This window comes from Pseudorca crassidens, chromosome 1 (genome assembly GCF_039906515.1).
Source record: "Pseudorca crassidens isolate mPseCra1 chromosome 1, mPseCra1.hap1, whole genome shotgun sequence".
Lineage (NCBI taxonomy): Eukaryota > Metazoa > Chordata > Mammalia > Artiodactyla > Delphinidae > Pseudorca > Pseudorca crassidens.
In genome coordinates this window covers 101,538,561-101,561,865 of record NC_090296.1, presented here as the reverse complement: position 1 = coordinate 101,561,865, position 23,305 = coordinate 101,538,561, and the positions used below count along the sequence as shown (strand labels likewise).

Genomic DNA, 23,305 nt, shown 5'->3' with positions numbered 1-23,305 from the left:
TGAAATGCAAATAGCATTAGGGAGGCTGTTATAAATATAGTACTTATAAGGCAGAGGGCGCAATTGGGGGAATGAACAAAATAAATGAATAAACATCATTTATATACAGAACCTTCTTTCCATATTGGGTTAAAGGCTTAGAATCATAGAGTTTTATTTTTGAAAGGGACCCTAGAGCTCATCTATTCCAGTCAGTTTACGCCTGGGTTCACTAATGCTCCTTAGAGGATTAAATGATGGCAAGTTAGTGGTAGGCCCTGGTGTGATACCCAGATCTTCAGACTTCTATTTCATTTACTCCTTCTACCATTCTTTGCTATATGTTTATATACCTTGTACTCAAAGACAAAAGGGTCTGTTTCAACTCTGGCCTACTCACTTCTTCTTCTCACAGAGTCTAGTATTATCTTGGCAGGTTGGCCACTCTGATCCCCACTGTAAGTAGATTGGGGCAGGGGGATGACATATGGAGGTTGGGATAAGAGTCTGGGAGGGAGGAGAAGCTGTGGACCACCCTCCCCTAACTTGCTTAGTTGCTGGGGGAAAGTGCTTAGGACAGTGCCTGGTAAACACTCAGTAATTATTACTGCTGCTGCCACTGCTACTACATGTAACCCTTCATCTGCTCTTTGACAGAATATGTTGTGCTGAAAGAAAATTTCACGTTTATTTTCTAAACAAAATAAAAATAATGGGAATATATGGAGACTTTTTGTTGTGCTTTTTGTAATATCAAGTTTTGCTGGGAAAATAGCTTCCAACTATTCTTTCAATCTATAATGTTAATCTGAAAGTTAGCAGTGTTCTGATTGCCAAAACAGAATAGGGTAATACATGTCTTATATTTCAGAGAGTGAAAATACGTTTTCTTTGATTGATCAGAGAATCTAATGTGTTGACTTTTATGGCTCTGTTACTACTGTTTTCATCACTTGTGTTTGTATTGCTTTTTTTTTTTTTTTTTGTATTGCTTTCTTAATGCTCCAGAGCATTTTCATATCTTTCTCTCTGCTGTGGTTTCAATATACTGATCCTAATAGTCACAGGCTTTGCGCAGTGAAAGATACTAATTGTATGAAATTATCTTATTAAGCATTTAATTTATGCAGTATGTTAACACTTGCTTTTCTAACTACAGCATGTTTTTTGCTTTGCTTTGAAAGAAAAATTTATAGATGCATGTTACCTAAATCAGAAAGCAGTGCATATTCAATTTAAATTTTTAGGATTATATGAAAAATTTAGCAGAAAGTTACATTCTCTGCATTCTTTAGCAGATGTCTTGCAAGTTAGATACAACTATCAAAATCCAAAGCCAAATTTTACTGTCTCTGGTTTCTGAAAATGGCTTTGAATTAAGTGGGTAATTACTAACACTCCACTAATAAGCAGTCCAGCTGGGCCTACTGGCTAAAGAGACCCTGAACACCAAAGCAATATTTCCAGGAAAATATTAATTTGTCTTAACCAGCTTATTTACATAAAACAGACTAAGTTTTTCAAGAAACCAAACCCTGTTATTTAACTAAGAGGGCATGTGCCTAGGCACATGGTCCCATCCATTCTTTTCCTTTGTTGACATGAATGAGTATGTTCCATACCACAAATGGTGGATGAAGACCTCCCAGGCACTGGGCTCGAGTCTGCTATTTCTGAAAATAATTTGTGCGAGAATAACAAGGCCGATACGGACTATTAGTGTATACCTGTGTGGTTGTGCAGTGAGCAAAGCATACAGTTGTGCCTGCAGGGGCAAAACTGGTTCTGTTTTTAAAAGAATCAATTTTAAAGGGTTGTGTTCTTTCTCTCCCTGAACAAATCTGTAAATGTCAGGGCATGAATTGCACTTCTAAAACCTTATTGTTTTCCCTTTGTCTCTTAGTCAATCGGAAATGCTAAGACAACCAGGAATGATAATAGCAGCCGTTTTGGGAAGTACATTGAGATTGGTTTTGATAAGAGACATCGAATCATTGGTGCCAATATGAGAACTTACCTTTTAGAGAAATCCAGAGTGGTGTTCCAGGTAAGCCGGGCAGGTATACATATAGATTGCCATAAAATTCCAGAGCTCGTGTTTGTTGGTGTGCATTTTATTCCCAGATGTTCTTGAGCATGTTATGACAATATTACTGCAATATTACTGCAAACCACACTTGGACTGGAACATGTAAAACAGTGCCTATCAGAGGGTACCCCTTAGACTAATAGTCTTTGGGACTGGGCACTGATTTAGGTTTAATGGTTTTGACTGTTTCCTCCAAATGCTTGTAGGAAAAGCTTAGTTAAGAAGAGGCGCTATCAGTTTAGTCTCGTCTGTCACATTTCCCAGTTGATAGGGAAGACATTGGTCTATGCTTCAGTGAGTTACAGTTTAAACTCAGTTCAAGAAAAAAATAATTATCCTTGTCCTTCTTCCTTCCTTCTTCTCTCAGAATGTGATACTGTTTAGATAGAATAATGAGGGTTAAAAGAGCTTCACAACTCAGTTGTGAACTACTGTCAGAGAACACACTCAAGTGTATGGATCAGTGCCAGACTTGAATTTGCACATATGCACTTACTCCTTTTTGGGGGGCGGGGATCTCAGTTCCCCAACGAGGACTAAACCCAGGCCACGGCAGTGAAAGCCCAGAATCCTCACCAGGGAACTTACTCCTTTTTTATTTGTAAATGGGAAGTACTACACATTACAGCACTGGCAGGTGTGCATTTACATGTTTATAGGTATACTCGGAATGTGGACTTATCATTGGAAAACTCCCCATATAGGACTCCTGGTGACCCACTGCATGCTGAGATGGGGTTCCTGTAGTCCCTTAACTAGATGCTCACCATATTGAGGTTCAAATAGCCCTGGCACCGCCATGTAGCAGAGTCTACAATTTCCATTGCACAAGTGTCTTAAGGCTTTGAAACTGTCTGGGACATACTGAGAGTCATGAGTTTGGGCAGCCTAGAGCTACCCTGGCTTTGACTTTGGGGGTGTGGCTGATTTGTGGCTACCTAAATGTAATACCTGATTTGTATAGCGAAGGAATAGTCACCCTCCTCCATTGTTCTAATATCTAGATACATGCAGAGCTGTGTTACTGTGCTCCCATGTACACTTGAATAGGTCCAAAAAAAAATGTTTAGTAGCCAGAGGAAACAGTGGGGGAAATATATGTAGATCTAAGAGAAGATTGAGTCTAAATAGTACAGATTTGATTGATAGGTAGACGATTAAAGGGAAAATGAGTATGGTGACCAGAGGCTAGTAGTGCTTAAGATAGAATGTTAAGGCCTAATCCTTATTGTCTTGCCTAGAAACATTGAAGCAATTCTAGCTGTTCCCCAACCCACAGGGCTATATAATATTGTGGGTGTTTGGTTATATCAAAGTGAGTCAAACAGTCAGAAAGCGCATACTTGATATTGTCCTTCGTGTACAAAGATGACCAAAGCACTTCTGCAGATCCCCCTGATTTTCTAGTTGTCTGTGTACTGAAACCCCTGACCTCTTGCCTATTCATGCTTGTGGTCATTGGTATATTGTTAATTTGTTTAGTGTATTCTGTGCACTAAACACAGAAAACTAAGTTTTCTTTACCAGACACCAGCCCCTGTTGGGCATCAAGCCTGACCTTGGCCTTACTTGCTCTATTCTTCAGTTAACTGAATACACTGCAGAATTCAAGGATATGACAATAGAGTATAATAATATTGTATAAACAATATGATTACAAACTGTATTTTTAAAGTATATATGTGGAAAAAGACTGTCAGAAAATAGTAAGAAATGATCTTAGCATTGTACATGATTTATTTTCTATTTAAAAAATTTTTAATTTATTTTTAAATATATAAACTGAAATGATATGGATGATGTAGTGCATTTGTGGATTTCTTACAAACAGCTACAGTAGATATGGCAAAAATAGGATTTTTTTTTTTCTAGTCAAAAGTCTTAGGAAGACCATGAATCTAAGAAAATACTGTGAGAAAATATTGAGTGTTGCAGGGAAAAAAATAAAAAGGTTTTAGCTTCCCCCAGAGGCACTGATCTCTTATGACAGCGCCATAGAGCAGCAAGCTGTTCACTAGTTCAAAAAGCATTACTATCAGGTATATTATTTTGAATGTGACCAACAGATACACACTCACACAGATGCACATAGCTAATAAATCACAAGGTTTAATAATCATAGATATGTATTAGGAAATTTGGGAGAGGACAGTTTATTTCATCAAATGAGATAATTAAATTTTTATTTTTATGATTGAATTTTCTGGGTTTTAGATTAAAATGCTGTAATTGAAAACTCTTCTTTTTTCAAAGGCAGAAGAGGAGAGAAACTATCATATCTTCTATCAGCTTTGTGCCTCAGCAAAGTTACCTGAATTTAAAATGCTGCGATTAGGTATGAATATGGCACTAGATTTATTGTCCTGGTATTGTCTTATGTTAATTTCTGGGTTCACAAATTTACTTCTTAAAAAGGAAATTATCTCATACTGAAATATTTATGGATGAAATGATAAGAGGCCTACAGTTGGCTTCAAGATAACTCATGGGATGAGGAAGTGGTGAGTGGCTGTATAAATGGAACAAGATTGGCCTTGAGTTGATACTTGTTTAAGATGAGTGATGAGTACACAAGGGCTCATTATACTAGTTTCTGTACTTTTGTATATGTTTGAATTTTGCCTTGATTAAAAGGAAAAAAAATGTAAAGGAGTTTACGTGGTGGAAATCTATGAGGTTCCATAGGTGGAACTCTATGAAGAAGGGAGTAAAGTGTTTGAAGAAATTATCCTAGCCTGTAGATTGGAATAAAACCTTTAGGAAAGGACTATTCATTTCACAAATTCTACAAACATTTCACTCCATTATTTAATTTTGAGTCTTGTATTAAAATATAACTAAAAACACAGGAAGTCGAATTTCAGACTCTATACACTTAATTGTGCTATCACTGCCTCTAATTCAGAGTGGACATAAGGGTAGAAGTCAAGGCCTTTTCATGGACTGCACATCTTTCAAAAAATTTTCCTTAATTGCAGGAGACGCAAATAACTTTCATTACACGAAGCAAGGTGGCAGTCCTGTGATTGAAGGAGTAGATGATGCCAAGGAGATGGCACAAACCAGGCAGGCCTGCACTTTGCTAGGTATGTAATTTTATTCTTGAATTTTTAGAAGCAATAGCTTTTTGACTCGAGCAACCTTTGATTGGAATATTGGCTTAGCTTCATATTAAGTAGTGAGAATTGTTGAGAAATTTAACATTCATTTTTGGTGTTTTGTTTTTAATTTATTTTTAGATTCTTTATAAAACACAGTTGGACAGCAAATAAGTAAAGTGTTCTTTTGGAGGTGATGGGGACTGTACTGAAATTAGGTTATGGTGATGGTTGCACAACTCTGTAAATTTACTAAAAACCATTGAATTGCATATTTAAAATGGATAAATTTTATGGTATGCAAATTATTCCTCAGTAAAGCTATTTAAAACATACATTCGGGGGCTTCCCTGGTGGCGCAGTGGTTAAGAATCCGCCTGTCAATGCTGGGGACACAGGTTCGAGCCTTGGGCTGGAAAGATCCCACATGCCACGGAGCAACTAAGCCCATGCGCCACAACTACTGAGCCCGCGTGCTGCAACTACTGAAGCCCACACACGTAGAGCCCGTGCTCCGCAACAAGAGAAGCCACCATAATGAGAAGCCCGCACACCGCAACGAAGAGTAGCCCCCGCTCGCCACAACTAGAGAAAGCCCATGCGCAGCAACAAAGACCCAGTGCAGCCAAAAATAAAATAAATAAAATAAATTTATTAAAAAAACATACATTGAGGGCATCAGGGGATGTGGGACTGTTTACTTAAATTTTTACAAAATCTGAAAGCTAGAGCCAAATGAAGTGGGTTTCTATACAGAAACTCATGTTTTATAGGATTTTTTTGTGTTTGTTTTTTCGATTTGGGTGTCTTTTGTGGCCTGGAAATGTGGTTGAGCTGGCTTGGTGACAAAATACTGTATTACATGTAGTTTATTCTGTTTCTGAAATAGCTCATGTCACTGTCTTGTTTCTGGATTAAAAAAAATATTGGATCTATATATAAATAAATTGACCTTTAGAAATGTACTTATATAACTTTTAGTGTTGAATTATTTATTTAAAAGCTTCAGAATATGAATAATTCTAAAGTCATATATTGGTACTTTGAGGAGTAACCTGAGGTGAGTTAATTTAATTTAAAAGCATTGCTAATCAGAGTATGGTCCAGGACCACTATGGAGCTTGCAGAAATTTAGAATCTCAGACCCTGTCTCAGACCTACTAAACCAGACTCTGCATTTTAACCAGATCCATTGGTGATTCATATGCGTATTATAGTTTGAGAAACACTGCTTTACTTCCGGGGCTAACTCTGTTTGTAAATAGAAAATTGCAAATTTGAAAAAGCCATAATTCAGGAGATGGCAGAAACATTCCTTGTAAGATGAACTGTCAGTTACTCTGTATATAGTTACATATTTGGAAATCATTTTACTATTTTTACTCGAATATAATTTATATGTAATATTCTGGAAAAACCTTACCTTACTGAAAAATGAAGCCCAAGCTGGTAAAATACCAAGGGCTGTCCGGCTTTCTCATCCTGCCTGATCCTTCAGGTCCTGCTCTAATGCTGTGTTTAGATACGCGCTCATCAGGCTGGGGTGCAACACCAGCCTGAGCACTTCTAATCTTGGGGTCTCCTTGACTTACAGTTGGTCTGTAGTTAGAAGAAGTAATTAAATAATCTGACTTAAAACAGCCTTATTGGGCTACAACTTGCATTTGGAGTAAAGATAAATAGAAAAGGTAATAATGTTAATGAGATACTTAAATTCAGTGTGTGACAATGATGGTGATAGTTTATTTAGCACCTACCATGTGTCACATAGTGTGTTAAGTTTACTATGTGCATTTTCTTATTTAATGTTTACACACTCCCTTTGAGATAGTCCCTATTGTCCCTGTATCTCAAATGAGAAAACAGAAGGATAGAAGGGTGAAGTTACCTGCCAATGTGAGATGGCAGGTCAGGAGCAGAGCCAGGCCTCAAGCTGAGGTCTGTCTCATTCCACAGCCCATGCTCTCAACCATAATGCTAAAGCGCATTATGTGTTAATGTCAACAAAGATGAAAGTGTTGTTAACTATGACACATTATAATGTGTACAACATCTGGCATTATTCAAGGGTTAAAGATGGGCTTAAAATTGTGTGCTATAATTGTTTAGTTCCTGTTCTGAAATTGATCACTTGTTCATTTACTCTGCTGTTTCAGGAATTAGTGAATCTTATCAGATGGGAATTTTCCGAATACTTGCTGGCATCCTTCACTTAGGCAATGTTGGATTTATGTCTCGAGATTCAGACAGCTGCACAATCCCTGTAAGTTCAGAGCAAGCATCCTGTGATGACAGTTGATTTATATTTTAGTTTTGTTGATTCTTTATGGAAACAATGTGTTTGAAGTCTCTCTATTAACTAACATTAGTAACTATCAGAGGTAATTATTAGACAGATACACTATGCAGAGTAGAATCTTGAATTGTAAACAAAGAAAAGTGGATTCAGATCTCTGGTGCACAGTGATTGGGGTGGGGGGCGCGGAGGGAGGGGAGGAGAGAACTTGGATATATGTCTGAGCCATATAAACAGCAGTGGGAAATATTAGATGTAAAAGTTGGATTGGTGAGACTAGAGAGAAGGGCTCATTTGGCCCATGGCTCACATAGCAGAATTGGTAGGTTCATTTGTCTCCTCAGCTGTGGAAATGTAATATGGTTTAAAAGTTACTGAAGAAACTGTTAAAAGTGGTTACTCCTGGGAAGAAGAATTAGAAGGCTGGGGAGATAGGGCGTCTTCACTGTGATTTATATATTCTTCCGCACATAGTGATAACTACACACTGAGAATTAAAATTCAGTTCATTTGTTTAAACTGTAACAAAACCTGACAGTCTCAGATTGTTCTCATTGGGCATTTGTGATTTGTGGTATTTTCTGATCACCAGCATCAAAGATCACACACATACACACACTCACACTTACACACACGTACATATACAGTATATATTTATTAGGTATTTTTAACTTTATTAAAATGGAGGCAGTTTTAATATAATTCTTTTTCCATCCTGCTTCCTCAAGGAGTATAATAGGAAACAATTTTGAGATTTATGTTTCACTCTTAGGACACCCAAGTTGATATTTGCAAATCTACACGTAGATTAATTCATGTGACTTAAATTTGGGTAAATTAGACTTTAGTTTTGAAATACGTGTTTCAGTGTCTCTGCCTGGGTTCAATCCCAACTTTACTATTTACTCTCTATGTTTTGGGATGCTTAGCTTTTCTGAACTTCAGTTTGCTCATCTGTAAAATGAAAGAGACTTTCTTTTCTAGCAGTTTTGGACTGGTTGCTCTGATTGAGCTTCATGCTGGATAAATTATATTTTAAAATATTTTTGATAAATACATAAGAACTTCTCAGAGCCATAAACTGAGTGAAAACAGGAACTCAGAGAATGAAGCAGAACTCTGAAACTAAGACTCACTTGGAGGGCGTTTGCTGAACCCAGTGACGTTGAGCTTCGGTTTTCATAACCAAATGGGGTGCAGAAAACAAAAAAAAAAACCAAAGCCTAGGACTCGTATAAACAGGGGAACAGGAAGGAAAACTTCTGGCTAAAGCTGAGACCCTAAATGAGGAATTTGCTCACCACACTCTCCAAGAGTACAAAGAAAAAGCAAGTCTCAAAGCTAAGTGGAGGGGGAAAACATAGTTCCCTAAAAATTTATAACAATAAACTGACCCTCACACATACTTCCCAGTCTGATTTCATAGTTCCTGGATGGTCCTCAAAAGCCACATACACAAAACTTAGTTTAAATTGGGCCTGGATTGGTAGTGCCCTGGATGCCTGACAGAAGCAAATGCAAATCCACCTTCAATCCAGGACTCAACAGAGTCCCAGAAGAAAAGTTACAAGAAATATTGGCTCACAGTCAAAAATCTCAAATCCCATGATAAAACAAAATAGAGCTAGGTGAAACAACAGAGAGCAGCGTCAAACCTACTAATAATGCTGAAAGAAATTAACAGCATATTTGACACAACTGAGTAGGGAAGTAATGAGCTGGAAGACAGAAGTGAAGAAATGGTGCAAAATGCAACATGGGCCCCAAGCTGGAACCCTTAACAATAGTTAAAAGAGGTGAAGGATGGAGTAATAAAATCTAATTTTAATATAATGAGAATTCCTAAGGGAGAGAAAGAAGAGAATGAGGCAGACATAACGTTTGAAGAGGTAATTACTAACAAATTTCAGAACTTGTGAAAATGACACTACACCACAGATTTGGAAAGGCCAAAAAATCCCAGTTAGGATAAATAAAAAGAAATCCACACCTAGGCACACCGTAATGCTACCACAGGCGAAGAGAAAAATCTTAAAACAGGAGAGAAATAAGACATACTACTCTTGAAGTAGCAATTAAACTGATAGCTCACTTCCCAACTGCAGTAATAGGAGCCAGAAAACAGGGGACTATCATCAGTGTTCTAGAGTAAATAACTACTAACTTAGAACTGTATATCCAGTAAAGATACCTTTCTACAATGAGGAAAAAAACAGAGGTGTTTTCAGACAAATAGAAACTTGTGAGAATTTGTCACCAATAGGCCCTCACTAAAGGAAATATTAAAAGACATAGTTTAGGCAGAAGGAAAGGGATCCAGATACAAGATCTAAAATTCCAGAAGAAATGGTGAATCAATAAACTAGTAAAGGGCTTCCCTGGTGGCGCAGTGGTTGGGAATCTGCCTGCCAATGCAGGGGACACAGGTTTGAGCCCTGGTCCGGGAAGATCCCACATGCCACGGAGCAGCTAGGCCCATGAGCCACAACTACTGAAGCCCGTGCACCTAGAGCCCATGCTTTGCAACGGGAGAGGCCACCACAATGAGAGGCCCACGCACTGTGGTAGGGAGTGGCCTCGGCTCGCCACAACTGGAGAGGGCCCACACATAGCAGCGAAGACCCAATGCAGCCATAAATAAATAAAATGTTTTTAAAAATAAATAAACTAGTAAAGTATGGGCAAATGTAGATAAAATTCGATTAATTAAAAGAATAATAATAATGACTAGTGTATTGGGCCACAAAATACTTATTCAGTACAGAGGGAAAGGTAGTGGAGAAACCTGGCAGATACTCCCTTAACCAAGCAACCAGTCAGCATCACATGAGTTCTGATGCAGCACCCTGAGGAGGGTGCCACATCACTTCTCTAGCATTCTGGCCAAAAAGGCATGGCCCAAATCCGAGGCAACATAATACAGACCCAAACTGAGAGACATACTATTCTTCTAAAATGTCAAGTTCTCAAAAGACAAAAAAAAAGAGTGAAGAGCTATTCAAATTAAAGGTGATTAATGAAACAAGATGACTAAATTCAATGTATAAACCTAGATTGGATCCTGGACCACAGAAATGTGCCCCCCCCCCAAGCCCGCCCTCACAGGACATTATTAGGTCAATCAGCAAAATTTGAATTAGATCTGCAGGCTAGGTAATAGGGTTGTATCATTGCTAATTTCCTGATTTTACTCACTATACTATAGTTTTATAAGATAATGTCTTTGGATTTTAGGAAATGAACAGTGAAATATTTAGAACCAAAAGGGCATCATGTTTGTAACATGCTCTCAAAAGGTTCTGAAAAAATAACATGTATGTATATGTACGTGAAAGAGTGAGAAAGAGAATGATGCAGGCAAACTCGGTAAAATATTAACATTTAGGGAATCTGGGTGAAGGGAATTCTTAGTACTCTTCTTGCAACTTTTCTGTTAGTCTGAAATTAGTTCAAAATAAAAAGTTTAAAAAAAATAAAGTGAATCACCAGCCCCTCCTTCCCCCCAAAAAGATGGAACTAAAGTACTGGATAACAAAGCTTATAGATTAGGATGGAGTGTTTGGAGTTTGTGTTAGTTAAGTACACTAAGTTAACAAATGTAACTTAATGCTTCTATCATAAAAATAGAAACAGAAGGTAAACCTTTCGAACTAGTAGAGAGAAAAATTAACTTGAAAAAATAATCCAAACATAGCAAGAGAGGTAGAGAAAATTTTGGAAAAGGTGGGACAAGTAAAGGCACAAAAGAAGGTAGAAATAATTACAAATGAACCAATGTTTCAGCTAATATGGATTGTCAGACTGGTTTTAGAATTCAGGTATGTACTTTTGAAAGACGCATTCCTAAAACATAAAGGTACAGATAGTTCGAAAGTAAAAGGTTTAGAAAACACACACCATAATAGCTAGAAAAAAACTGGCAGACCTGTATTAATACTGGATAAAAAAGACTTTGAGGCCAAAAGCAATACTGGAGGTAGAGTCACTATGTATTTTTATTTTGAATTTTATTTATTTATTTATACAGCAGGTTCTTATTAGTCATCCATTTTATACATATCAGTGTATACATGTCAATCCCAATCTCCCAATTCATCACACACACACACACACACACACACCTGCCACTTTGCCCGCTTGGTGTCCATACATTTGTTCTCTGCATCTGTGTCTCAATTTCTGCCTTGCATACTGGTTCATCTGTACCATTTATCTAGGTTCCACATATATGCGTTAATATATGACATTTGTTTTTCTCTTTCTGACTTACTTCACTCTGTATGACAGTCTCTAGATCCATCCACGTCTCTACAAATGACCCAATTTCGTTCTTTTTTATGGCTGAGTAATATTCCATTGTATATATGTACCACATCTTCTTCATCCATTCATCTGTCGATGGGCATTTAGGTTGCTTCCATGTCCTGGCTATTGTAAATAGTGCTGCAATGAACATTGGGGTACATGTGTCTTTTTGAATTATGGTTTTCTCAGGGTGTATGCCCAGTAGTGGGATTGCTGGGTCATTCTATTTTTAGTTTTTTAAGGAACCTCCATACTGTTCTCCATTGTAGCTGTATCAATTTACATTCCCACCAACAGTACAAGAGGGTTCCCTTTTCTCAACACCCTCTCCAGCATTTGTTTTTTGTAGATTTTCTGATGATGCCCATTCTAACTGGTGTGAGGTGATACCTCATTGTAGATTTGATTTGCATTTCTCTAATAATTAGTGATGTTGAGCAGCTTTTCATGTGCTTCTTGGCCATCTGTTTGTCTTCTTTGGAGAAATGTCTGTTTAGGTCTTCTGCCCACTTTTGGATTGGGTTGTTTATTTTTTTAATATTGAGCTGTGTGAGCTCTTTATATATTTTGGAGATTAATCCTTTCTCCGTTGATTTGTTTGCAAATATTTTCTTCCATTCTGAGGGTTGTCTTTTGGTCTTGTTTGTAGTTTCCTTTGCTGTGCAAAAACTTTTAAGTTTCATTAGGTCCCATTTGTTTATTTTTGTTTTTATTTCCATTACTCTAGGAGGTGGACCAAAAAAGATCTTGCTGTGATTTATGTCAAAGAGTGTTCTTCCTATGTTTTCCTCTAAGAGTTTATAGTGTCAGGTCTTACATTTAGGTCTCTAATCCATTTTGAGTTTATTTTTGTGTATGGGGTCAGGGAGTGTTCTAATATCATTCTTTTACATGTAGCTGTCCAGTTCTCCCAGCACCACTTATTGAAGAGGCTGTCTTTTCTCCATTGTATATCCTTGCCTCCTTTGTCATAGATTAGTTGACCATAGATGCGTGGGTTTATCTCTGGGCTTTCTATCCTGTTCCATTGATCTATATTTCTGTTTTTGTGCCAGTACTATATTATCTTGATTACTGTAGCTTTGTAGTATAGTCTGAAGTCTGGGAGACTTATTCCTCCAGCTCTGTTTTTTTCCCTCAAGACTGCTTTGGCTATTCGGGGTCTTTTGTGTCTCCATACAAATTTTAAGATTTTTTGTTCTAGTTCTGTAAAAAAATGCCATTGGTAATTTGATGGGGATTACACTGAATCTGTAGATTGCTTTGGGTAGTAGAGCCATTTTCACAGTGTTGATTCTTCCAATCCAAGAACACGGTATATCTCTCCATCTGTTGGTATCATCTTTAATTTCTTTCATCAGTGTCGTATAATTTTCTGCATACAGGTCTTTTGCCTCCCTAGGTAGGTTTATTCCTAGGTATTCTATTCTTTTTGTTAAAAATGGGAGTGTTTCCTTAATTTCTCTTTCAGATTTTTCATCATTAGTATATAGGAATGCAAGAGATTTCTGTGCATTAATTTTGTATCCTGCAACTTTACCAAATTCATTGATTAGCTATAGTAGTTTTCTGGTGGCATCTTTTTCTCTACCTATAGTATCATGTCATCTGCAATCAGTGACAGTGTTACTTCTTCTTTTCCAATTTGTATTCCTTTTATTTATTTCTCTTCTCTGATTGCTGTGGCTAGGACTTCCAAAGCTATGTTGAATAATAGTGGTGAGAGTGGACATCCTTGTCTTGTTCCTGATCTGAGAGGAAATGGTTTCAGTTTTTCACCATAGAGAATGATGTTTGCTGTGTGTTTGTTCTATATGGCCTTTATTATGTTGAGGTAGGTTCCCCCTATACCTACTTTCTGGAGAGTTTTTATCATAAATGGGTGTTGAATTTTGTCAAAAGCTTTTTCTGCATCTGTTGAGATGATCATGTTTTTAGTTTTCAATTTGTTAATATGGTGTATCACATTGATTGATTCTGTACATTGAAGAGTCCTTGAATCCCTGGGATAAATCCCACTTGATCATGGTGTATGATCCTTTTAATGTGTTGTTGGGTTCTGTTTGCTAGTATTTTGTTGAGGATTTTTGCATCTATATTCATCAGTGATATTGGTCTGTAATTTCCTTTTTTTTAATAGTATCTTTGTCTGCTTTTGGTATCAGGGTGATGGTGGTCTCATAGAATGAGTTTGGGAGTGTTCCTTCCTCTGCAATTTTTTGGAAGAGTTTGAAAAGGATGAGTTTTAGCTCTTCTCTAAATGTTTGATAGAATACACCTGTGAAGCCATCTGGTCCTGGACTTTGTTGGAAGATTTTTAATCACAGTTTCCATTTTATTACTTGTGATTGGTCTGTTCATATTTTCTATTTCTTCCTGGTTCAGTCTTGGAAGGTTATAACTCTGTCAGAATTTGTCTGTTTATTCTAGGTTGTCCATTTTATTGGCATAGAGTTGCTTGTAGTAGTCTCTTAGGATGCTTTGTATCTCTGTGGTGTCTGTTGTAACTTCTCCTTTTTCATTTCTAATTTTAATGATTTGAGTCCTCTCCCTCTTTTTCTTGATGAGTCTGGCTAATGGTTTATCGATTTGGTTTATCTTCTCAAAGAACCAGTTTTTAGTTTTATTGATCTTTGCTATTTTCTTTGTTTCTATTTCATTTATTTCTGCTCTGATATTTATGATTTCTTTCCTTCTAATAACTTTGGGTTTTGTTTGTTCTTCTTTCTCTAGTTCCTTTAGGTGTAAGGTTAGATTGTTTATTTGAGATGTTTGTTGTTTCTTGAGGTAGGATTGTATTGCTATAAACTCCCCTCTTAGAACTGCTTTTGCTGCATTCCATAGGTTTTGGATCGTCATGTTTTCATTGTCATTTGTCTCTAGGTAGTTTTTGATTTCCTCTTTGATTTCTTCAGTGATCTCTTAGTTATTTAGTAAAGTATTGTTTAGCCTCCACGTGTTTGTGTTTTTGATGTTTTTTTCCCTGTAATTGATTTCTAATCTCATAGCGTTGTGGCCAGAAAAGATGCTTGATATGATTTCAGTTTTCTTAAATTTACTTAGGCTTGACTTGTGACCCAAGATGTGATCAATCCTGGAGAATATTCTGTGCACACTTGAGAAGAAAGTGTAATCTGCTGGTTTTGGATGGAATGTCCTATAAATATCAATTAAATCTATCTGGTCTATTGTGTCATTTAAAGCTTCTGTTTCCTTATTAATTTTTGGTCGGGATGATCTGTCCATTGGTGTAAGTGAGGTGTTAAAGTCCCCCACTATTATTGTGTTACTGTCAATTTCCTCTTTTATAGCTGTTAGCAGTTGCCTTATGTATTGAGGTGCTCCTATGTTGGGTGCATATATATTTATAATTGTTATATCTTCTTCTTGGATTGATCCCTTGATCATTATGTAGTGTCCTTCCTTGTCTCTGGTAACATTCTTTATTTTAAAGTCTGTTTTATCTGATATAAGTATTGCTACTCCAGCTTTCTTTTGATTTCCGTTTGCATGGAGTATCTTTTTCCATCCCCTAACTTTCAGTCTGTATGTGTCCCTAGGTCTGAAGTGGGTCTCTTGTAGACAGCATATATATGGGTCTTGTTTTTGTATTCATTCAGCAAGCCTCTGTCTTTTGGTTGGAGCATTTAATCCATTCACTTTTAAGGTAATTATCGATATGTATGTTCCTATTACCATTTTCTTAATTGTTTTGGGTTTGTTTTTGTAGGTCCTTTTCTTCTCTTGTGTTTCCCACTTAGAGAAGTTCCTTTAGCATTTGTTGTAGAGGTGGTTTCGTGGTTGCTGAATTCTCTTACCTTTTGTTTGTCTGTAAAGCTTTTGATTTCTCCATCGAATCTGAATGAGATCCTTGCCGGGTAGAGTCATCTTGGTTGTAGTTTCTTCCGTTTCATCACTTTAAATATGTCATGCCACTCCCTTCTGGCTTGTAGAGTTTCTGCTGAGTTTCTGAACTTCTTATGGGAGTTCCCTTGTATGTTATTTGTTGTTTTTCCCTTGCTGCTTTCAATAATTTTTCTTTGTCTTTAATTTTTGCCAATTTGGTTACTATGTGTCTAGGCATGTTTCTCCTTGGGTTTATCCTGTATGGGACTCTCTGTGCTTCCTGGACTTCCTGGCTATTTCCTTTCCCATGTTAGGGAAGTTTTCGACTATAATCTCTTCAAATATTTTTTCGGGTTCTTGCTCTCTCTCTTCCCCTTTTGGGACCCCTATAATGCGAATGTTGTTGCGTTTAATGTTGTCCCAGAGGTCTCTTAGGCTGTCTTTCTTTCTTTTCATTCTTTTCTCTTGATTCTGTTCTGCAACAGTGAATTCCACCATTCTGTCTTCCAGGTCACTTATCTGTTCTTCTGCCTCAGTTATTCTGCTATTGATTCCTTCTAATGTAGTTTTCAATTCAGTTATTGTATTGTTCATCTCTGTTTATTTGTTCTTTAATTCTTCTAGGTCTTTGTTAACCACTTCTTGCATCTTCTCGATCTTTGCCTCCATTCTTTTTCCGAGGTCCTGGATCATCTTCACTATCATTATTTTTTTATATATTTTATAACATCTTTTTTAGAGTATAATTGCTTTACAATGGTGTGTCAGTTTCTGCTTTATAACAAAGCGAATCAGTTATACATATACATATGTCCCCATATCTCTTCCCTCTTGCATCTCCCTCCCTCCCACCCTCGCTATCCCACCCCTCTAGGTGGTCACAGAGCACCGAGATGATCTCCCTGTGCTATGCGGCTGCTTCCCACTAGCTATCTACCTTACGTTTGGTAGTGTATATATGTCCATGCCACTCTCTCACTTTGTCACAGCTTACCCTTCCCCCTCCCTGTATCCTCAAGTCCTTTCTCTAGTAGCTCTGCATCTTTATTCCCGTCTTGCCCCTAGGTTCTTCTGACCATTTTCTTTTTTTTTTTTTTAGATTCCATGTGTATGTGTTGGCATACGGTATTTGTTTTTCTCTTTCTGACTTACTTCACTCTGTATGAGAGTCTCTAGGTCCATCCACCTCACTACAAATAACTCAGTTTCATTCCTTTTTATGGCTGAGTAATATTCCATTTTGTATATATGCCACATCCCCACATAGCCCAGGGAGATCAGCTCGGTGCTTTGTGACCACCTAGAGGGGTGGAATAGGGAGAGTGGGAGGGAGACGCAAGAGGGAAGAGATTTGGGCACATATGTATATGTATAATTGATTCACTTTGTTATAAAGCAGAAACTGACACACCATTGTAAAGCAATTATACTCCAATAAAGATGTTAAAAAAAAAAGACAAATCCATCATAGTGGGATATTACTGACCTCTCTAAATTACTGATAGGTAAAGAAATGCAAAAATTAGTTAAGTTATAGAAAATTTGAACAAAACAGTTAACAACGTTGATCTAATAGAATGTTTAGAGAGTGCTGATCTGCTTCTAAATGGTGTCACACCATTCATGTATATGAATGAATGAAATAAGCTGCTTATTTAAGGGAGTTGATCCATGTTGTTGGTAATGGTGGTGATTTGTATCTGAAGTGATTACTTGGGAGGAGGGGAGATGAAAGAAGGAAAGGACTGCTTCAGTGGGAAGGGTCAGGGGATGAGGCTGTCAGGAGACCCAGGTTCTAATGGCAATTCTGACATAAACTTGTTGTGTGATTTTTTTTTTAAAATATTTATTTATTTATTTGGCTGTGCCGGGTCTTAGTTGTGGCATGCGGGATCTGTACTTGCGGCATGCGAACTCTTAGTTGCCGCATGTGGGGTCTAGTTCCCTGACAAAGGATCAAACCTGAGCCTCCTGCATTGGGAGCGTCGAGCCTTAGCCACTGGACCACCAGGGAAATCCGTGGTTGTGTGATTTTCAACAAACTATTCTCTTGGATCTTATTTCCTCATTTGTAAAGTAGAGATAAGAGTGTTCACCCTACCTATTCCCCAGGAATGTTATCAGATGCAGTTGAAACGTGCGAGTGAAGATGTTGAAAAATATAATGCACGAACATGGGTTAAATTAAACAAGTATTTATTGAATGCCTACTCATGCAAAGCCTGTGGAAGACAGCTGTAGGGGATACAGGGATCCCTGTAGGTGATACAGGGATCCCTGTAGGTGATACAGGGGATGCTTAGATTAGAGATTCTAGTCTAAGAAGTCACACAAATAACCATCAGGTTAACTGTTTATAACCCTTCAGTACCCCCCCATGGGCCCCCATTGCTCTTAGCGGAAAGACCAGCCATAGTATAGCCTCTGGCTTCATCTCATATATTTTCTCCCTCACTCAGCTTCAATCCCTCACATCTCTGGTTTCCCTCCCACCACACGACTTCTCTACCAGATGTCCCCTCAGCTTGGAAGACCCTTTCACTGAGTTAACACCTTCTCATCCTTCAGATCTCAACTCCATTTCTCAAGGCCCTGTCTCCTGCCTCCCTCCATAGGGCATTCTCCTTTCACATGGCATCTTAGTATAGTGTCCTCCTTTGTAGTAATTTTAATTTTAGGGAGCAATCATTTAGTTAACACCTATTTCCCCTGGTGACTCTAAGTTCTAGGAGGACAGGGTACATGTCTGCTTTTGTTTGCTGGCATATAATAGATGCTCAGTAAACATTTGTAGACAAACTGACTCATTTTCTGACTGACTGACTGACTGACTGACTGAATGTGGCTGAAGAGAGATCCAAACAAGTACTCTCAGGAAACAAAGGAAGAGGTAATTTTAAAATGAGCCCTAGAAGAGATTACAAAATGCTGCCTAGATGCTGGTTTGATGGGTGATTGTGATTATCATTGATCAGCTTCAGGTGATCTTGGTGTTTGTTATAACAAAGAAATTGTGGGGTTTTAATTGTTCCCTCTTTGTTAGTATTTTTTAGTAAATTTTTGCTTAATTGATCTGGTCCTAGGAAATAACCCATTCTCTTTTGGCAGCCCAGGCATGAACCTCTCAGCATCTTCTGTGACCTCATGGCTGTGGACTTTGAGGAGATGTGTCACTGGCTCTGCCATCGGAAGCTGGCTACTGCCGCGGAGACATACATCAAGCCCATCTCCAAGCTGCAGGCCACGAATGCCCGCGATGCACTGGCCAAGCACATCTATGCCAAGCTCTTTAACTGGATTGTAGATCATGTCAATCAGGTTCTCCATTCTGCTGTCAAACAGCACTCTTTTATCGGCGTGCTGGACATTTATGGGTAAGTGTGTTTGGCTTAGTGGTCTGAGCGTTTCTTTCTAGAGACTATCTAGTAACTCTAAGTGGGTATTTGATTATGTTTCCTACTGGTGAGGAGAAGGGAAAATTAGAAGAGAATTTTTAAAAGGCTAATTTCATTTGCTAGTTTGCCTTCTCTGGGTACCTTTCTTTAATGTTAAAACCCTTCCTGTACATTTGCGCTGTACGATGCCTTTTTCATTATCTGGTTCAGTTTTTCAAAAGAGTGTATGAAATTTCTATTCCCCGTTCCTTTCTATGTGTATATAGACACTGTGCATCTGTGACCTGACAAGAGCAATGGCTTTATCGTAATTCTGATCGTTCCCTACTTGAGGATGAATATGCCGTCCAAAGCATATACTGTTAGACACGTCCATAGGCTGCAGCCTTTAAAAAATCTCTCTGCCACCTGGCTGATGCTTATCTGCTGGGTACATATTTCATGTTACTGAGTTAAAAACCCTTATTTATCTTCACTGATGTGGAAAGAAAGTTTCACAATGTTGAGGAATTTCCTATTTCTTTCTTTCTGATTTGCACATTTTGAATATTTTTTAAAGTTATTTCTTCCTTTTTCTCCTCTTCCCATATTATTTTTGGTTTTACAGATTTGAAACATTTGAGATAAATAGTTTTGAACAGTTCTGCATAAATTATGCAAATGAAAAACTACAGCAGCAATTCAATATGGTAAGAATTTTCTTGCTTGAATAATATTCTACCAAAAATTATTCTCTCGAATTCCTAGTATGTGTTTAAAGTTTGGTTCCAGAAATGAAGTTGTGAATTACAATTATTATCTATGGTTTAAAACAGCTAAACTGCTGAGGAATTTAGGATTAGTAAATGCTGCAACCTTGGAAAGATGTTTATGGTCCAGATTGGATTCAAGGTCATCCTTGGATTGCTGTCTGAGAATAGTGAAAACTTGGTCCAAATAAATTGAGAGAGGGAAGCCGAAAGTGTGTTAAGTAGCAATATAGGGGGTGTAAAACTTTGATCCCAGGGATATCCTTCAGTTGGTCGTTCCTGAGGCTAACTATATGTGGAGTTATGACTGTCTTAACTCTTACTTGCTGTATTAGCAAGAGGTCAGAACAAGAAAGCCAGGACATATTCTCTTTTCTATATATATATATATATCAATAAATCAATAGATAATGTTTCAAATGAATAAATAAAAAAATAGCTGGTAAGCATATTCTTTAGAGGTAAATATCAGAAGAAATAGCTGAGGGAGTTAAAAATGGTCACTTCCAGGGAGTGAGACTGGGGTGGGGGAGGGATAGGACAAAGGATTGTTGCTCATCATCATAAAACCTTTAAACTATTTCATTTTCAAAAAATATTGCATGTACTTTGAAAAAAACTTGGACCACCTTTATTTAGCAAATTAAGCTACTTAGTACAGTGAAATAATGTAGAGGTGATCTTAAAATCTTAGGCTTATGACTGTTTCTACAAGAATATGACTGGTGTATTTTGCATCTCTGCATAAGGAACATTAATAAAAACCTATCAGAGACTAAATTGAGCTTTATTTTTTCTCAAGGTTTTCCTGAGTTTCTTAATATTTTAATCAGTGGCACAACCTTCTGTTCTTTCCCAGTATATTTTGGCACAAGGTGACTAGAAGAAAAGGAACCAGTGCCAGCCTTATTAAGGACTGGCTAATTTGTTTATTTCTCAAGGACCTCATATCTCTGCATGTGTGTTTCTGACTCTCTCCTTTCTCTTTCCCTCTTTCTGTCTCTATCCATCTGTTTCTCCTCTCTTTCTCTCTCTCACACACACACACACACACTTACACACACTTACACACACTTACACACACACACACACACACACACACTGCATCCTAGCCTCTCTCTGCACAACTGCTCCACTCCCTCTTATCAGATGGCATATATTTTTCTTCTGTTCTGTATATATTTTGTCAAGGTTTCTGCTTCCTCACTCACCTCACACTTCCTGTGAACCAAGCAGTGGTTGGAATGCTCCCATCCTCTTAACTTGTTTAACTCTCATTCATCTTGACTTCTTTCAGCATCAGCTTCCACTGTTAATTGCCTGTTTCCTAGTTTTTATACCCGAGAAACAGAATTTGATTAACCCAGTTCATTCGTTCATCAGAGATCTCTGGCACTTGACTAGCTGTGACTAGGAGCATGGGGTCTCACAGTAAAGAATTTGGTGCTTAGGGCTGCTCCCTCAGCAGGGGCTGTGGGTAGGGCAGTGGGCAGGAGAAACGTGGTGATTGGCAGGTTTAGTGCTTGGAGGCATTACCTTATCCACCAAGGATCTCTTGCCATATTGAACCTCATGCCCACCTGTCATTTTGGCAATTGAGAATCGAAAATTTTTGAGGCGCCATGGATTTTGCCAAACTAAACGTAGAGACTTGTATGAGAAACAGGCTCTAAAGTTTGGAGCAGTGTTTTTGTTGTCAATGTGGAAACTGCACTGCATGTAAATTAATGAATTTAAAAAAAGATAGGGCTCATTGTTTTGGAAATTATTGGTACCATCAGACAGGGCATCTTGCTGACACATGGTGCCCTATTTGCCTTCTCATTAATCAACAGAAGAAATTTGCTTTCTAATTAACATGACATAAATATTCATATGGATGACAGGTTTGGTTGTCGTTGTTTTTTTTAACTAAAGCTTTTGCAGCTGGTTAGACTATAAATGCTGTAAATGAGCCAAGAGCAGTATTATAATAAGTGTAGAATAAAGTGGAAAAGTTCCAGATGTGTGAGGAGAGTAAAGCATCAGAAATCTTGGTAACCCCTAAGTTTCATGGGGTTTGGGGTTCTAGGAAATATATGTTGTCTGGTAATAGCCACAGAGGGCTTATCTTCCTAGAAAAGTTGCAAGATGTGTGAGATGAACCAAGGTGACAAAGGAGACAAGAAAGAAACCAGAACCCTCCAAGAACAAATGAGTAGAGGTCATTAGCATCTGTGGAGACTAGAATTTATGGGTTGTCTTCATTGGCTGTGCAGCTTGAAGCAGGAGCTGCAGCAGTGGTTGGATTGCCCTTCCCTCCTGGACCAACTTAACTACCTTTCACTGAAGAACCCAGATCACACAGCCCTTCCTCAAGGAAGCCTTCCCTCGCCACCCTGTATCCAAACTGGATAAGGACTCCTGCTCTCATAGCTCGCCATTATTTTCCTCTGGAACATTATTACAGTTTGTAATTATATTTCTTGTGAATACTTGATTTCTGTTTCTCCCACTAGTCTTCAAAGTCCATGAGGGCAGAGCCCATGTCTATTTTGCTAATGGTATGCAGTGACTGGCCTAGGATAGGCAGTCAATACATATTTCTGCTAAATGCTTCAGCCATTGCTTCTCAATGGAGATGAGAAGCATTTAGCAGAAATAGCAATGGATTCTTAGTGGTTGCAGCTGCTTGCAGATTTGGGTGTAGAAGCCAGAAAAGTGAGCCGTAGATTCCCTGACTGTGGAGGATAATCAAGGCAGACAGAAAAGACCAACTGTTAATCTAATTCTGAGACACATGAACTTCAACACCACAGTCCCTTAAGAGAATTACTTTGTTATGCTGTAAGCATCACCCAGAATGCTTCAGTAGTCTGGAGGGCATCCTCTCTGCATAGTTGTTCAAGGCCAGCTAAGGCATTTCTGTGCCCATGTGGTCAGCAACACTGTGTAATAATTTAAGGGACCAAAAAGTATATAGTGCAGTTTGGGATGTATATCAAAAAATCAAAAAGACTGCCATATTTATCAGCTATTTAAGTATTCACATACTTAGATTTTCTTGTTTGCCGAAAATCCTATATTGCGGAGGCTTTGCTGTCTGTGGTTTATATTTGCTTTCTCATTTTGTTCTCTGCATGTAAATCATGCTTCTCCAAGATGGTTGCTAGAAGCCATTGACTATCTCAAATTATGTTGGTGTCCTTTTATAAATGTTTCTTGACTAACATTATTTATGACAATGATGCAGTAATGCCAGCTTTTTCTTTTTCATTTCAGCATGTCTTCAAATTAGAACAAGAGGAATATATGAAAGAACAAATTCCATGGACACTCATAGATTTTTATGATAATCAGCCTTGCATTAATCTTATAGAATCTAAACTGGGCATTCTAGATTTGCTGGATGAGGAATGCAGGGTAAGTATGATCTTCTGATGTACTTAGTATATGAAAATTGATACATCAAGGTCAAATGGTAAATGGGTTTAAGCAGAGATTCACTAGTACACCATGAGGTGCCATGGTGGCAACAAGTGGAGGTCACCCTAACTTGCATTCTGAAG

The 23,305-nt window shown here is 37.9% G+C and overlaps 1 protein-coding gene across 4 annotated transcripts in view; it reads left to right on the top strand.

Annotated features, from left to right (window-relative positions):
- The window catches only part of MYO5A (myosin VA), a 183,665-nt gene that overhangs the window by 78,900 nt on the left and 81,460 nt on the right, over nucleotides 1-23,305 (top strand). For all 4 annotated transcript variants that reach the window (XM_067747313.1, XM_067747305.1, XM_067747294.1 and 1 more), the window contains exons 6-12: nucleotides 1,883-2,026; nucleotides 4,322-4,403; nucleotides 5,047-5,154; nucleotides 7,323-7,429; nucleotides 18,722-18,987; nucleotides 19,616-19,697; nucleotides 23,019-23,159. In XM_067747313.1, coding sequence (XP_067603414.1) covers nucleotides 1,883-2,026; nucleotides 4,322-4,403; nucleotides 5,047-5,154; nucleotides 7,323-7,429; nucleotides 18,722-18,987; nucleotides 19,616-19,697; nucleotides 23,019-23,159 — 930 coding nt within the window. The remainder of the gene's footprint in view (nucleotides 1-1,882; nucleotides 2,027-4,321; nucleotides 4,404-5,046; nucleotides 5,155-7,322; nucleotides 7,430-18,721; nucleotides 18,988-19,615; nucleotides 19,698-23,018; nucleotides 23,160-23,305) is intronic.